Source organism: Mizuhopecten yessoensis, unplaced genomic scaffold (genome assembly GCF_002113885.1).
Source record: "Mizuhopecten yessoensis strain PY_sf001 unplaced genomic scaffold, ASM211388v2 scaffold10401, whole genome shotgun sequence".
Taxonomy (NCBI): Eukaryota; Metazoa; Mollusca; class Bivalvia; order Pectinida; family Pectinidae; genus Mizuhopecten; species Mizuhopecten yessoensis.
The window spans coordinates 584,206-600,666 of NW_018408528.1; the positions used below are offsets into that span (position 1 = coordinate 584,206).

The 16,461-nt window shown below is 35.6% G+C and overlaps 1 protein-coding gene across 9 annotated transcripts in view; it reads right to left on the minus strand.

Annotated features, from left to right (window-relative positions):
• Positions 1 to 2,358: 2,358 nt before the first annotated feature.
• The window catches only part of LOC110460435 (lamin-L(II)-like), a 45,970-nt gene continuing 31,867 nt past the window's right edge, over positions 2,359 to 16,461 (minus strand). For 4 of the 9 annotated variants that reach the window (XM_021513318.1, XM_021513320.1, XM_021513315.1 and 1 more), the window contains 6 exons: positions 14,574 to 14,804; positions 14,272 to 14,359; positions 13,598 to 13,867; positions 13,275 to 13,381; positions 11,185 to 11,220; positions 2,359 to 4,568 (listed from right to left, as the gene is read on the minus strand). In XM_021513318.1, coding sequence (XP_021368993.1) covers positions 4,425 to 4,568; positions 11,185 to 11,220; positions 13,275 to 13,381; positions 13,598 to 13,867; positions 14,272 to 14,359; positions 14,574 to 14,804 — 876 coding nt within the window. In that variant the 3' untranslated portion in view covers positions 2,359 to 4,424. Of the gene's footprint in view, positions 4,569 to 6,161; positions 6,278 to 10,303; positions 10,366 to 11,140; positions 11,221 to 13,274; positions 13,382 to 13,597; positions 13,868 to 14,271; positions 14,360 to 14,573; positions 14,805 to 16,461 lie in introns of all 9 variants that reach the window. The other 5 variants (XM_021513317.1, XM_021513322.1, XM_021513321.1 and 2 more) reach the window with 5 other exon arrangements.

A 16,461-nucleotide genomic window follows, 5' to 3' on the forward strand; every position in this document is an offset into this window, starting at 1 on the left:
GGGGTTTCGATTTCCTGATAGGACATAAAAAGATAATAGGTCACCTGCCCCCAATCTCATGGGTTTTCTCTGTATTCTCCAGTTTCCTCCCACATTTAGCCCTCCCCCTGTCTGCTATCAAGGGCCAACAAGAGTGATTAATATAAGTTGATAGAACTTGTTTCGCAACTGTTTTTTAAAAGTTCTTTTATTTTCTAATGTTCAAACAGGTTTTACTGTCACTTCATTGTAAACACAGTAAAATATTGATATACAATTCCTGTTTGTCTTCCCACCTAACTTACTGCCAATGTATTTCAAGGTCCTATAACAGTTCTTTGTTTCCTTTATTTTACCAAAGCCTTTTATAAAGACAACATTTTGCATGATTAATGGTAACGGTATAACAAGGTTTTACTGTATACCCAATGTACACCTTTAACATTTGTACAGTTTTGTGACTATCATGTCCATCCCGCCTAGACTCCAGACCTTATACTTACAGCAGTCATTTTTATGATTATTATCTGGAGATTTGCAAGCTCAATAACAGTTGCAGTGAATGTGAGGATTGGTTTTTGTTAACGCATTATCAGTAGTAACTGTACTATAAAGTTATCTGCTTGATCAGTAAATCTGAATTTGAAATTTGGCTCAAGTGATTTTGTTTCCACATTCTGTAGTACATGTTGTGATACAAACTTATTTATTGTTTGCATCTTAGTGATATTTGGGATCATGAAACAATCTTAGACTAAGTTTTTGCTAGTCAATCACGTAGGATGTCACTTTTCATGACCTTATTTGTGATTAGTTAAGTGAAGACTCAAGATCATTTCATGATCTCAGGGACAGGATATTTAATTATGTTTGATACATATGAGTGTAATCATCTATGACATGTTCCCAGCTCCCTGAAACAACTGTACCAAGTGGTAACAAGGGGAGTTAACTCTGATTAATGTTTCCATTGTTTCGGGTGTTGATCAGTGAACTTTTCGAGTTATACTACAGTCGGACTCGGTGGCCATTATTTAACACAATGTTTCTGTATTTCATTAAAACAAGAGATTCTGTAAATGTGAATGTGACCATAGCATTGTCATGTAATGTTACATACTGTGATAGAATGATGTGTACTGGTAGAACTTAAAAAGTTATTTATAACTAATTTAACAGGTGTTTACAGGTGAACCAGTAGAAGTTATCTATGACTAAGTTAACAGGTGTTTACAGGTGAACCAGTAGAAGTTATCTATAACTAATTTAACAGGTGTTTACAGGTGAACCAGTAAAAGTTATCTATAACTAATTTAACAGGTGTTTACAGGTGTATCTGTATACATGTTATTTACTTGTTAAGAGACATTTTATGTGTAAATGTTTGTGTATCATTTTTATGCAAACTTTTCTAAGATACAAAGTAGTATTTACCAGTTATTGAGCCAATTTTGTCCCTTTTAATGAAGAAATGACAAATTCAACCAGTTCTAATTGATCATACATTTATACCAATTGTTACATATTTAATTTACACCATTATTATGGAAATAGTGTATTATCATATTAAATACATGTATTGTTGTTTTGTAACAATTCATTGTTCATGTCTCATTGATGTGGAAAGATTAATAAAATAAGATAACAAAAATCCCAACTCTCTTCACCAGGTATTTCTGTATAAATAGAATGTTGTATCACGGACTTAGATAGCATAATCTAATTCCGTGGTTGTATACATCTCCACATCCTCGATACCCAAAGGTTACGCCCACTTTCGCTCTCTACACCCCTGGAATATGTCATAGCAAAATTGAAGGCTCAAAGATAGCTGGTTGATTGGTCTCGGGTAAAAAACCTGACCAATCGCTAGGCTGATACCTGTCCTTTATAGATTACAAAGGAGAGATGCTGACTTTAGAGCCTGTCAACTTTTACCGTTATGTGACCGCGAGATTCTTTTGATGTACATCAAAGGATCGATCTAGTCTTCTTGTCTCGTCCACAAGGGGGCACACGCCGAGCCTTCAATTTTGCTATGACATATTCCAGGGGCGTAGAGAACGAAAATGAGTGTAACCTGGAATATCGAGGATGACATCTCCTGGATATGTCGTAATTGCTCCTCGTTTATATAAGCACAAGATTTTTTTTCAGCAGTTCCAATCTGCATTTGTCTCTGGAAATTGTTCTAAAGGATGAACCACTTTAAGAGATTGATACAACTTTTTTTCAGAGTTTTCAGAATTGACAAGTGTCACATTCAGTGTTATAATCAACCAATCAAGGAGCATGTCGTTTTATCATCACAAGCAATTAGCAAAAACACAAATTACAGTATTCATATAAACCAAAACGTAACAAACAACAAAACTGGTCTTTTTGAATAATTTCATATTTATTTAAAATTTGATAAGAAGATAATGCTAAAAATAAACCTCTCCATAGCATTCAATGCACAATTCCAACCCTTACTACCTGGACGGAAGGTATAAACATTTCTACAAAGCACAGATACTGTGGTTATCTCCCTTGATATATATCCTAATAATGATTAGTGGTAAGGAATACCAGTTCACTTTAACTGTAACCCTGCCTTACTTGTAAAGTATTACAACAGGACAGACTAACTAATCACCGATACCTATACCATCAAATGGATACATTACCACAGAAAAACCTTTACATAACATCTTGACAAGTTCCTAAAAAAGTAGAAAAGCAAAATATATTTTCCATTTTTAATTACAAGATAGAAATTTGTCATTATTATTACAAACTAAAAAGTATGAATATGACTTAATCATATATTGAATGTGAGAAATCATAATGTAATTGTGCTGTTAAATAAGAATATATATATATATTTCTCTCTATTATATACAGATTGTTTGCCTCTTCTAATGACCCATCCAACATCTAAAACCTTCATACAAACCAAATTAAATCAACAAAATATAGAGTCCCCCCTACATAATGATATATCTGTGTAATAACCAGTTAATAGCATGATGCTATAAGCTGTCTATATATTTATGTATATTCAAGCTTGCTCTAACTTAAGCAATATATATTATACAATGTAAAATATCACAGGTTTCTTTGGAGGGAATGAATGAAATAAAATGATATATCATCAACAAAATCTAGGCACATGTAACAGCGTGAGATAGGACGGAGAATTATCACCAATCAGTAAAATATAACTAAAAAAATCTAATTTAACCTAACACATTGGTTACAAACAACAGACTATCTTGATAGACATAACAAAATAGTGAGGATTACAAATATATAACTAAATACTAAATTAGGTGGGTAAACTATTAGAGTTATCTCCCCTTGTAAGGAATTATTTCTGCTTATTAAAGATATCTTAAGGGATAAATATATAATAAACTTATGCATCAAACGATGGATTATATTGGCGGTTCAAAAATAAAGATAGAACTATAAAATAAATTTATGACGGAAACATCTAGATAAATATTTAAAGTACCGTTACATATTTGTAGAATTATGCATATCAATATGGTGTTCCCTGAATATCTTCTTGTTTAAGCCACTTCAGTTAAGGACAGGTGTTACAGTATGAAATACACTAAGATCTGTTTTCTCATTAAGTATGATTCTGGCTCCATACTTTCAGTTCTAAAGTTTTGTTGGTTAACTAAGACAATGAACATTGTTACTTTTTGTGAAGATAATAACACAGTCATATGTAACTAAATCATGTATAAATGACATATGGCATAAAAACACATACCATAAAAGTTAATCCCTCATAATTCATACTCAATACTGTAACTGGCACACACCTGGTGACTGACAATAGTACTACATTCCCTCAGCATACTATGTTGGTATTACACCATATCCTACTCTGTACAAAGGTCCCAAATGGCAGTAAGGCTTCTAACTCACTCTGACAGTTGTTGTGATTATAAGGTTCTTTTCCTTTCAAATGAAATTCATGTTATATTCAACGGTAATAACACTAACAGTACATGGTATCAGTTGTCATTATGATTTCCATTTCTCCTCATGGGATTATATTTTTACTGATATCGTTCATTAACATTTTGAATTTTGATGAAATGGACCAATTTGAGAAACACATGATGCACAGTCTTCCTTAAAAGACCAATACAGCTATATTGACAAGTGACATATATAAGTTGTTACTTTTTCTGCAGATCAACAGCAAGAAAGGAAATTTCAGAGTGAAGTAGAAGACACATCACAAACGAAACAGAGCGAAAGATTAGGAAGACTTGTGTTTTCAAAATGGTCCACTGAAAGACGCGATCACAATACAGTTGCCATCTTCAATAAAATAAATCAGTTGACATTGATTACTCGGAGAACATTTAAGTTATAACAGTACAATGTTGACAGCAACTTGATAACAGCCGATGATGACACAATGAAACGAGGGCATAGCACTACCATGAGGAGAAGAGAGGGGGGCGTGGCATAGGGGGTAGAAAGTCCATGTTGTGCTGGGACTGGATCTGCTTCAGTCCCATCTCAAATCTGTTGTGGGGTGTCATGAACGAATTTGGAGGAGTTGACGGCCGCTCATTCTCCTGAAAGGTAAATCAGAAGAGTTTTCTTTAGAATCAAGCTGAAATAATAAGTTTGTAATTAATTTAATGATCACTGACTTCAATGTATTACCGGTAGGTGATTTTATCTGTATAAACAGTATATCTGACAATTATACTATCGTGTCATCTATGTGAATAACATACATTTGAATATGGACTTGTTATTATTACTGGCATTTAGTGTTAATATTTTTCGTCACTCTTGTTTTACTACAGTTTAAAAGTTCAAATATTTTAAAACTAGCATCATTTATGTATAACTTGTAGCTTCTAGTATAAAACCTTTCTGTCAGCTCCTGAAAGTGCACCCACTCCTTAACCTTAGATCCAAAGTGTTTGAAGGTACATCCCCCCTCCCTACCCTAAAGTGTATAGTAATGTTCCACTCACCCCTAACCAACAAATTTATTCTATTCCCTTGTGTTACAGAAGTGGTATTATTTGTAAGCAGAAACTGATTATCTACTTAATAAAATGAATAACACTATAAAATAATTCTAACAAGGAAGAGAAGAAAAAGCTCGCAGAAAACAGGGACTTGACGCTTTTTGTTATTTGTTTGATAGCCCAGAAAAGAAAAAAGAAAAAAAAAAGCTTTCATTGTTTAAAAGTAGTTAATTGTCTTTAAAATCATATTGATCCATGACAAAAGCAAGAAACACATAAGATAAAACCTAAAGTTCAAAACATATCCATCAAGATGACTGCAAAATTTGGCAGAAAGAACTGCCTTCTGCAATTTATTTAAAGTGATTATGTGAAAATATTAACTGTCAAAAGGATGATAATATTGTACCCAACTTTTAATTTAAGAAAAAGACAAACTCAAAACTCCCGATTATATTGGTCCTTTTAATAGTTACATACAATCTGATGGAACTAATGGTAATAACTTTAGTATCTAGCATTTGATGTACAGCAAATCAGCATAAAGCCAAACTATATACAATTTTGCAATGACCGTCTCCAAAACTGAAATCTATGGTACATTATAACACATGTCTCCTTTGAAGACATAATCATCTACTGATGAATTCCAATCCTACACAAATCTTTAAACAGCAAACCACACTGGGTGTGAAAAACACTCGCACACGGGAACATCATGCAACCAAACAAAATCACACATGATAAAGTTGGCAAACACAGATGGAGCACTGCAAACTAAGTAATGTTCACGGGAAGCCTCAACATCCTTATAGCAGTGGTTATTTCTGTAGGGATATGATTATGAAGTAATGGTTTTCTAATATCTGGACTAGAGAATAGCCCCCCTCCTGACTTATGCATATACTAATATTTACAGACGGATTTCTCTCACAGTATTTTGGGAAGTTCAAAGGTCTTGTCTGTGGCACTATCTTGGTACCACTGTGGACTTGAAAGGTCTCGTCAAAACAATTATAGATGAATTATGTGCTACATTGGGAAGTAGGACTTGGTCTCAGAACTGAACTGTACCGAGCCTGATAAAGCCTATCAAAGAGTAACCATCATAAATGTACGAAATGACTTCTTTTTCTTATAATATTTTCACTTTTGGAATATTATGATGAAAACTTGTTAACACACCTAAGGAGGGTCATGATTTAACTAGTGAAGCGAACTAGTGAAGAGGAACGGCTGTTGAACTCTTGCTGCAAGGGAGATAAGAAAGGTGTCGGTGGTCCAAACCGGATAGTACCAGCCTAAAATAGAAACAAAATGGCAGCGCCTTGTCATTTTGTCACCCATAAAACTCAAACCTGATCAAAAGTTTCCCCCTTTGACAGACTGATGAGCCACGATGGTCTTGTAGTATGATATGTAATGGTGTTTAGTATTTGATACTGTAAACAGCAAGGATGGTATCACAGCAGTGTTATTTTTCATTGTAAGATAAAATGCAAAAATAAATTTGCAGGGATTTTTTTTTCCTGATATTGATAGTGTTTGAATGAATACAAGACTAGATCACTGAGTAAATCCAAAGCTGTTTACACAAATCAAATGGGTTTATATAAATTCAAAATGAAGGTGAGGAGGTCATTAGTCAAAGGGAGGCAACTTGTGATCAGATTCTTGGTGAAATCAATATGTGACACTTACATAAGATATTACACTAAATAATGATGTTTAGTGAAGGAAAAGGGTAAATTCAATTAATGTTCTGTTAATGGTTAGGGACTCGAGTTGTTATTACACTGTTAGATTATGCCATGAATTTTATTATCACATTTAAATGTTATGTTCTGCAGATAACAGTAAAGTTTACATATACAATGCAGTCATTTCCAAGAGAGATACCTCACAGTATAACAGTGGTCAACATTTATATTTCTAAATGAATCATAAATTATTGCCTGTTATGCCAAACATAATAAAGAGTTTAAATGTCTAATGGCTCACTACATTGTGATTGTTAACACTGTGTGACTGTGAAACGTAAATAAGCTGTTAGTCATCTAGAGGAGATAGAAGTATACCGTAACCAAGGTTACAATGGACTCGGGAGTATAGCATAACTATATAAAAAAGGGACAGAGTAGTACAACAAAACCATGGGTACGATGGGCTCAGGAGTATAGAATAAATATATCAAAAAGGGACAGAGTAGTACAACGAAACCAAGGATACAATGGGCTCAGGAGTATAGCGTAACTATATCAAAAAGGGACAGAGTAGTACACCGAAACCAAGGATACAATGGGCTCAGGAGTATAGCATAACTATATCAAAAAGGGACAGAGTAGTACAACGAAACCACAGGAGTACACTGTAATAATGGCTATAAGGGACACAAGAGTAGAGTAACAATGACTATAAGGGACCTATATAAAAAAGGGACAGAGTAGTACAACGAAACCACAGGAGTACACTGTAATCATGGCTATAAAGGACTCAGGAGAACACTGTAATGATGGCTATAAGGGACTCAGGAGTACACTGTAATGATGGTTATAAGGGACTCAGGAGTACATTGTAAGGATGGCTATAAGGGACTCAGGAGCACACTGTAATGATGGCTATAAGGGACTAAGGAGTACACTGTAAGGATGGCTAATGACTATAAGAGACACAGGAGTACACTGTAAGGATGGCAATAAGGGACTCAGGAGTACACTGCAAGGATGGCTATAAGGGACTCAGGAGCACACTGTAATGATGGCTATAAAGGACACATGAGTACACTGTAAGGATGGCTATCAGGGACTCAGGAGTACACTGTAATAATGGCTAAAAGGGACACAAGAGTAGAGTAACAATGACTATAAGGGACACAAGAGTCGAGTAACCATGGCTATAAGGGACACAAGAGTAGAGTAACCCTGACTATAAGGGACACAAGAGCAGAGTAACCATGACTATAAGGGACCCAAGAGTAGAGTAACCATGACGATAAGGGACACAAGAGTAGAGTAACAATGACTATAAGGGACCTATATAAAAAAGGGACAGAGTAGTACACCGAAACCAAGGATACAATTGGCTCAGGAGTATAGCATAACTATATCAAAAAGGGACAGAGTAGAACAACGAAACCACAGGAGTACACTGTAATCATGGCTATAAGGGACACAAGAGTAGAGTAACCATGCCTATAAGGGACACAGGAGAAGTGAAACCATGACTATAAGGGACACAGTAGAAGAGTAACCATGACTATAAGCGACACAGGAGTACACTGTAATGATGGCTATAAAGGACACATGAGTACACTGTAACCAAGGCTACAGGGAACACAAGAGTAGAGAAAGGACTCAGGAGTACACTGTAATGATGGCTATAAGGGACTCAGGAGCACACTGTAATGATGGCTATAAAGGACACAGGAGTACACTGTAATAATGGCTAAAAGGGACACAAGAGTAGAGTAACAATGACTATAAGGGACCTATATAAAAAAGGGACAGAGTAGTACACCGAAACCAAGGATACAATTGGCTCAGGAGTATAGCATAACTATATCAAAAAGGGACAGAGTAGAACAACGAAACCACAGGAGTACACTGTAATCATGGCTATAAAGGACTCAGGAGAACACTGTAATGATGGCTATAAAGGACACAGGAGTACACTGTAATGAGGGCTATAAAGGACTCAGGAGTACACTTTAAGGATGGCTATAAAGGACACAGGAGTACAATGTAAGGATGGCTATAAAGGACTCATGAGTACACTGTAATGATGGCTATAAAGGACACATGAGTACACTGTAATGATGTCTATAAAGGACTCAGGAGTACACTTTAAGGATGGCTATAAAGGACACAGGAGTCCACTGTAAGGATGGCTATAAAGGACACAGGAGTACAATGTAAGGATGGCTATAAGGGACTCAGGAGAACACTGTAATGATGGCTATAAAGGACACAGGAGTACAATGTAAGGATGGCTATAAGGGACTCAGGAGAACACTGTAATGATGGCTATAAGGGACTAAGGAGTACACTGTAAGGATGGCAATAAGGGACTCAGGAGTACACTGTAATGAGGGCTATAAAGGACTCAGGAGTACACTTTAAGGATGGCTATAAAGGACACAGGAGTCCACTGTAAGGATGGCTATAAAGGACTCATGAGTACACTGTAATGATGGCTATAAGGGACTCAGGAGTACACTGTAAGGATGGCTATAAGGGACTCAGGAGTACACTGTAATGATGGCTATAAAGGACACAGGAGTACACTGTAAGGATGGCTATAAAGGACTCAGGAGTACACTGTAATGATGGCTATAAGGGACACAGGAGTACACTGTAATGATGGCTATAAAGGACACAGGAGTACACTGTAATGATGGCTATAAAGGACACATGAGTACACTGTAAGGATGGCTATAAAGGACTCAGGAGTACACTGTAAGGATGGCTATAAAGGACACATGAGTACACTGTAACCAAGGCTACAGGGAACACAAGAGTAGAGATATGGCTATAAGGGGCACAGGGCTATAGCATAACCAAGGCTTCTGAGGCCAAGAGAATGGCATAAATATAGACGGCAAAATTTTTAAAAAAATTGTCCAGTAATCTGAATTATGAGGGAGATTCTTATACAATGTACGTATGTTTGTATTAGAAAATTACAGATGGTCATCAATTCATCATTTTATCTACAGTAATCAGCTATTTTAGATCTGAAGAGCCTCAGTGATGACAAAGTCAGTTACATAAATTTCTATCAGCATACATGTTAATTAAAGCAACCTACCAGGTAATACTATGATAAAACAATAAGTTTCGCAAAGAATAGTTTCAAATTAACATAACTCCAATCTTGTTGAAATATCTTGCATAAGTTAGTAACTTCCACCTATAGCTATCAGATATTTCTGATAATAGATGTTCTGCCACTTCTAGTTGAATGTAGAAGGTTTAATGATAATGTATGCCTAGACATTTTTAACATAATAAGAAATAAGAAATAAGTTGTCATTGTGCTATTTAGTAACATTACAGTACCCAGACCTACTGTAGCACTACTACACGGGGGCCCTGACCTGACCTTTATGAAATAATGAAAAATGCTCTATGTAACCATCACAATGAAAAAAATCTAATCCCAAAAATCTAAACCTACGTTAGTCACAATCAATCATGTCCATGGGCTTGATTGGCAATGCACACTTATAAACACTCGAATCATGCATGTGGTTGTTAGGATCATCACAAAACCAGGTTGTCATGGTTACAGGGTTACAAGGTCAGATATAGGTGAGTATAAATGTTTACAGTGAGAATCAGTGCTCAGGTGCAGAAGCCAACAGGAAATTCAGGAAACTGGACTGTGACCTCTGAAAGTGTGGTAAAACATAAGATCTTACAATATGGCCGGTTACCATGGAGACCATTTTATACTGGTGAACAGCACCACAGGCACTTGTATTGTTTCTACTGATAATTTTATTTTATAATCAGGTACATGTACAAACATGTCCCTGTAATCACCAATCTTTGCATGTTTAAACCAAGTTCTACATGTTTATTGTTTCAATTCCCAGTGATCACCACATTTGTTTGTTTTACATTGTAGATGTTTTATATTCACCCTTTAGATATTTTTACGTCCTTTTACATCTACATTGGACTATTAAATAATGCATTTGTTTTGTTGCTGCAAAACTTCTAAACAATTCAATTTTTTTAATATTTGTCAAACCAATTTGATTGATAATGTACCTGCATCCATAAAGCTCTTTGCTTTCATAAATTATTTCTCTATTTTTCCCCCACAATCTGTTTTGTCCTTCATTTAACAAAGAAACCAGTACACCATTGATTGATGTCAAGAGTTTAGACAAATACTTCTCAATAGCTAATGCTTGAAATATTAATCATTTTTGTTCCAGAAATGACAGGGAAGCAATAATTTTAAATTTTCAAACAGTATCCTTCCTGTAATATATTCAGCTTTGCTCTATAAGAGGAGATATTTTTGTAGGTTTTCTGGCTCCAACAGTGTCTATTGTTTTATTACTGGTGGTGTGTTTGTGATAAATCTAACACAGTGAAGTGACAGCATGCATGTGTAAACCACTCGGTGAGGCGTTACTTAGTATAGAACTGTACCGTGACAATGGTTGTCAGGCATTGCTATATCAAGCAAAACTCACAGTCTTTCGATTTCTTGATGAGTTGTTCCAAAACGACTGAGGATAAATTTAGCACAGTTAAAACAGGAATATCTACCATATAAGTACGCCTTAAATAATAACTCTCAATGCAGATACTCATTTGTCAGCACAAATAATCAGGTTCTGTAAATCTGGTTTTCTCTGACCATATTAGATTTTAGTTAAGCATCCATTTTGTTACTCTTCTAAGACAGTACAGACCCTGTGGACCACCTTGTGAAGTAACTATGGACACCATCGAGTTTCTATGGAAACCACATTTCAGCACCATATCCTTGCAGAATAAAGTATTATATCATGAATTTGAACTATCTTAGTATGTACTATACTTGAGAATTTAGTTCGTTATTACAAAACAAAGCTATGACTTTGATTAGAAAGATAAGAAAGGTAAATAATTTTGTCAATAAAGCAAAATGGCCCAAAACCACATCATCTCACAGAAAATTAAATGGGATATTTGTACCACAAACTTTTCAAAATCAAAAATTTGTTAACAGAACATCAAACGTTAAATAATAAGTTTTGTCAAATTCTGCAAGGATAGCACGCTGAAAAATACAACCAATGCACAAAACCACTTTCCAGCTGAAACCAACCCAGCATTAACAGGGAATACAGAACTATAACTTTGGAGAATAAATCTTTCATCTCATATGGAACTCTTTAGCAGATTACAGTACCTGGTAGCCTGAACTATAAAGTCAATCAAACTGATATGATAGTAAACACTGAATACTGGGAAACTTTCACTGCAGTGAAACTTTTGCCCTTTCCTGGTGAATTTATAGCGGCAGCGAAAAATTAACACATGTACACAGACTGGTACACATAGCATTTCCACTATTCTGGGATGACTTTAACACAATTGGTAAATATGAATTTTACTGAGTAAGAGAAAATATATTACACGGGGTGAAATTTCCCGGCATACAGCAATTACATTACAGTTTACAAAGGAAGCTAAGGGTTTCACTAAGGAAGCTAAGGGTTTCACTAAGGAAGCTAAGGGTTTAACTAAGGAAGCTAAGGGTAGCTAAGGGTTTCACTAAGGAAGCTAATGGTTTTACAAAGGAAGCTAAGGGTTTCACTAAGGAAGCTAAGGGTTTCACTAAGGAAGCTAAGGGTTTAACTAAGGAAGCTAAGGGTAGCTAAGGGTTTCACTAAGGAAGCTAATGGTTTTACTAAGGAAGCTAAGGGTTTCACTAAGGAAGCTAAGGGTTTCACTAAGGAAGCTAAGGGTTTAACTAAGGAAGCTAAGGGTAGCTAAGGGTTTCACTAAGGAAGCTAATGGTTTTACTAAGGAAGCTAAGGGTTTCACTAAGGAAGCTAAGGGTTTCACTAAGGAAGCTAAGGGTTTAACTAAGGAAGCTAAGGGTAGCTAAGGGTTTCACTAAGGAAGCTAATGGTTTTACTAAGGAAGCTAAGGGTTTCACTAAGGAAGCTAAGGGTTGCACTAAGGAAACTAAGGGTTTCACGAAGGAAGCTAAGGGTTTCACTAAGGAAGCTAAGGGTTTACCTAAGGAAGCTAAGGGTTAAGGTAACCAAGAAATACCCTCTGAGCTGGAATGTCCGGGGGGGGGGGGTTGGAGTGACATCATACAGACATGCTCCGATTAACATTAACATGCAACATGCACAGATAGATTATGTAACATATCTCCCATAGCTAGTTATCAAATATAAAGAGGAATGCATTTATAACGACTCCTGTAACTTTTAGTTATAAGAGTGATACAATAACTAAGTAAATATATATATATATAGTTTTTACACAAAAGTATTCAAAGGATATCATAATGGTGAATTAAGTGACTGCTCACTCTATACTAGACAGACATACAATAACTTAATCCACGCTTTGTGAACATGGTTCTACAGTGTAAAAAGAAACGATTAAGTGTGGCAAAAATTGAAACATTCCTTTCACTTAGATATCTAAAGAAAAACTAGTACTGGATAAAAACAAATGTTAATTCACAATATCAGATCAATATTTACCACAATTTTCAAACTACATGCTGTAAACCAGTCAGAATGATTTTGTTGAATCAACTAACAATACCTACCGACTGTTTAGACATATTTGTGTTTCCACGGGTCATCTGGTTTGGTGAAAATTTGCGCAGTGGTGCACTTCCCATCTTTTGAGCTGCTGCTCCTGCATAAGGTTGACCTATACAACACAATACAAGTCACCTGTATCCTATACTGTTACATATCAATATTAAAACATGACAGTGTTTTCACATCGGCACCATTCGCAGTGTGATGTCAAAATCAGGCTTTCTTATTTTCAATTTCCTGATAAAAAATATATTTTATTTACTCTTCAAAGTCAAATTTGAGATCTGTACATAAGTGACTGATGGCTGTAGCCTTGACCACTCACCAGCGACGGGGTCGGGGCGTGTGGACTGAGACCGTGACTGACGATTCACCGTGCTGTTATCGTTGCCGTATGTTAAGGGACGGGCTTGTCCAGAATGAGGATGGGACTCTCTGCCAGGGCTAATCCCGTGTGGGTGTTTTTGTGGGGCAAGTGTTGGTGGTGCTTGCTTCTCTCTGCGTAAGTACACGGGATCTGATCGCGGTTCATTGATGTTAACAGTCATGTCTGTTAAACTCTCCAGGTCACCATTCACACCAGGTTCCATGTTTTCTATAAGAAACACAAATGTTTTTCATAAAACATTCCATCCATGTGTAGGATACTATAGAGCTTAGGTTTATCCTATCTACTGTAGCATTGATGGGTATGGTGTATATGATTCCTATATTTCACATAATTACTACATCTTTAAGATGCTGGTACACATTTATTGAGCTAGGTAGACTTGAACAATCTGGATAACATGGTTTCTTTGATGATACAACAGAGATTGTAGTGATTATAGAGCGCAAACTTCAATGTCTAGGAAAAGCAGTTCTTCACAATGATCCAATGTAAAATTCCAAAGGTATGTTGTTTTCAACAATCTGATTATAGAAACTAAAGCTTTTTTATTCTTTATCAAATAAAGCATCCAAAAAAAATGTTTATGTCATAGGATATCTGGTATATACCTTGGTATTCTTCTAAATCTGAGTTTGGTCTTGTATCTTCAAACGCGTTTCTTGTAAATCTATGTGCAGCTGTGGTCCATGCGATAGCCTACAACATAAACAATTATCAGCTATAATGGTAACAGTTATAGTTTGTAATGTAAACAATTATAGTCAAGAAAATAAATACATTTATCATTAAATCAAAGTGGACAGTCAATCACAGACAAGATAATCCTGTTACCAATGAAAAATGACAACTATAAACTGTGGAGGCTGAGAGTGTTGAAATGCAACATTAAGGACACTGCCGCAGTACACACCTGGCCGTTGGGTTTACAGAGGATGGTGGTACACTCGGGCCCAGTGCCCCACTTGCTTTGCTCCTTCCACACGTAGTCTGTTGGGGGTTGGTGTAGGATCGCCTCGTTACTTCCTGACCAGATGGTGATCGTTGACTGTTTGGGGAATTTGGCGCGTGAAGGGAATCTGTAGACAGCTACTGGATGTCCTCCGACGTTCTGCTGGATCATATACCCACCAAACTCTGCTTCCTAGATAGACACAATGATGTGATTAATTTTCTTCAGGCTTAAAAAAATGTTTTTAACGAACATCATTCAATATTATGCGTAAATTACTGTTTTCCTTAAAATGCCTTACTATATTATAGATTAAGATTACATTATTTTCTATAGGTATTTTGACTTAAACTGACTACTTATACAAATCTTGAATAGTTTTCATTGATATCGTTTTGTTATGATATCAATATATATGTAATTCAAATGTGTTCAAGGTCGATCTTCAACTAACCTTTAATTCAAGCTGTCAAAATCTTTTACAAAGAACCATATAATTTTAGAGAAATTCAAGGTCTTGAAAGTAATGAAAAAAACTTGATGTATGCATGTTTCAGTCAAGAAAAGAAACTTGTCAATCCACTCGGTCAATGTCTCTGATACAGTTATCATCATGAGTAGATTTCTGGTTTCCAGGTAAAGATTGAGACTAGAACTAGTTTGTCTTAGACTTTAAGGTCAGGACTAGATTGTCTTAGTGTTTTAGCTCAGTAGCTGTTAGGTAACTTATAAATAACTGATCACAGTAGTATCTCATTCCTGGTACAATAGTGTGGCTGTGAGGCGATCGGTCTGGCAGTCATTCAGTAGATTGTTGTATTATTGCCGGGGACAATAGATAAGTCTACAGCCCATTATTGGAAGTTAGTGGGAAAAAATTGCATGAATTGTGGTTTTAACATGTCATACTGATAATAACAGGTGTGCTTTGTGTACGGGTAATACCTCATATGGTTCTGGATAAAACGGTCATAATATTGGTCACTTCATTCACCAGAAGGCATACAGAGGGCAGAATGGACAACGCAAATACAACACAGAGTACCGGGGAAATGATTTTAAATTTGTTTTTTGAAATAACAATTTATGTTATTTAATTTCATATCGGTCACAATTTACAACCTCACAATTCATGTCAATCTAAATCTGATAATGGTACCTTGGAAAAATCTAAATGTGGAATGTATTCAATACAGTTAAGTAATTAACAGCATATTTAAAGAAAGCAATAGTAAACCAAATAAAATCACATCCAATGATGATTTAAATGTCTTTCATTCTGAAATCATGGTATCAGATCTGTTTTCTTTTGAAATTGAACACAGATTGATTTTGTTCTAGGTTAAACATTCTCACAATATCGAAGGTGAAATAAAAACGGACACAATGAACGAAAAACAAAATGTAAGCTGGATTACTGAAGAAATCCAACATGATTGTTTCCATGGGAACACAGATCATTCTTCACCGACGTGAACGTCCGCTTCACTTGTTACGCTTCACTTGTCCAATAACAAGCTGAAGATATATTGGATATTTAATCTCGGCTTTATTACAGATTTACAGAAAGTAAATGGACCGAAAGATACCATTAGTTTACAAGTGATATTAAATTCTGGCATTTTATCCCACGAACAATCTAAAGGCCCAACTTTAATGTGAATCTGTATGAGAGAATTACTGAATAATCAACAATTTAATTAATGTCTTACACATTACTATAAAACACACACAAACCACATTAATGACTTCTGTCATACAACTAACGTTTATTAATCAAATCAACATGTTCAATTTAATATCAACTCAACTGTTCAAATGGAATTCAGAGATTTATTTTATATTTTAT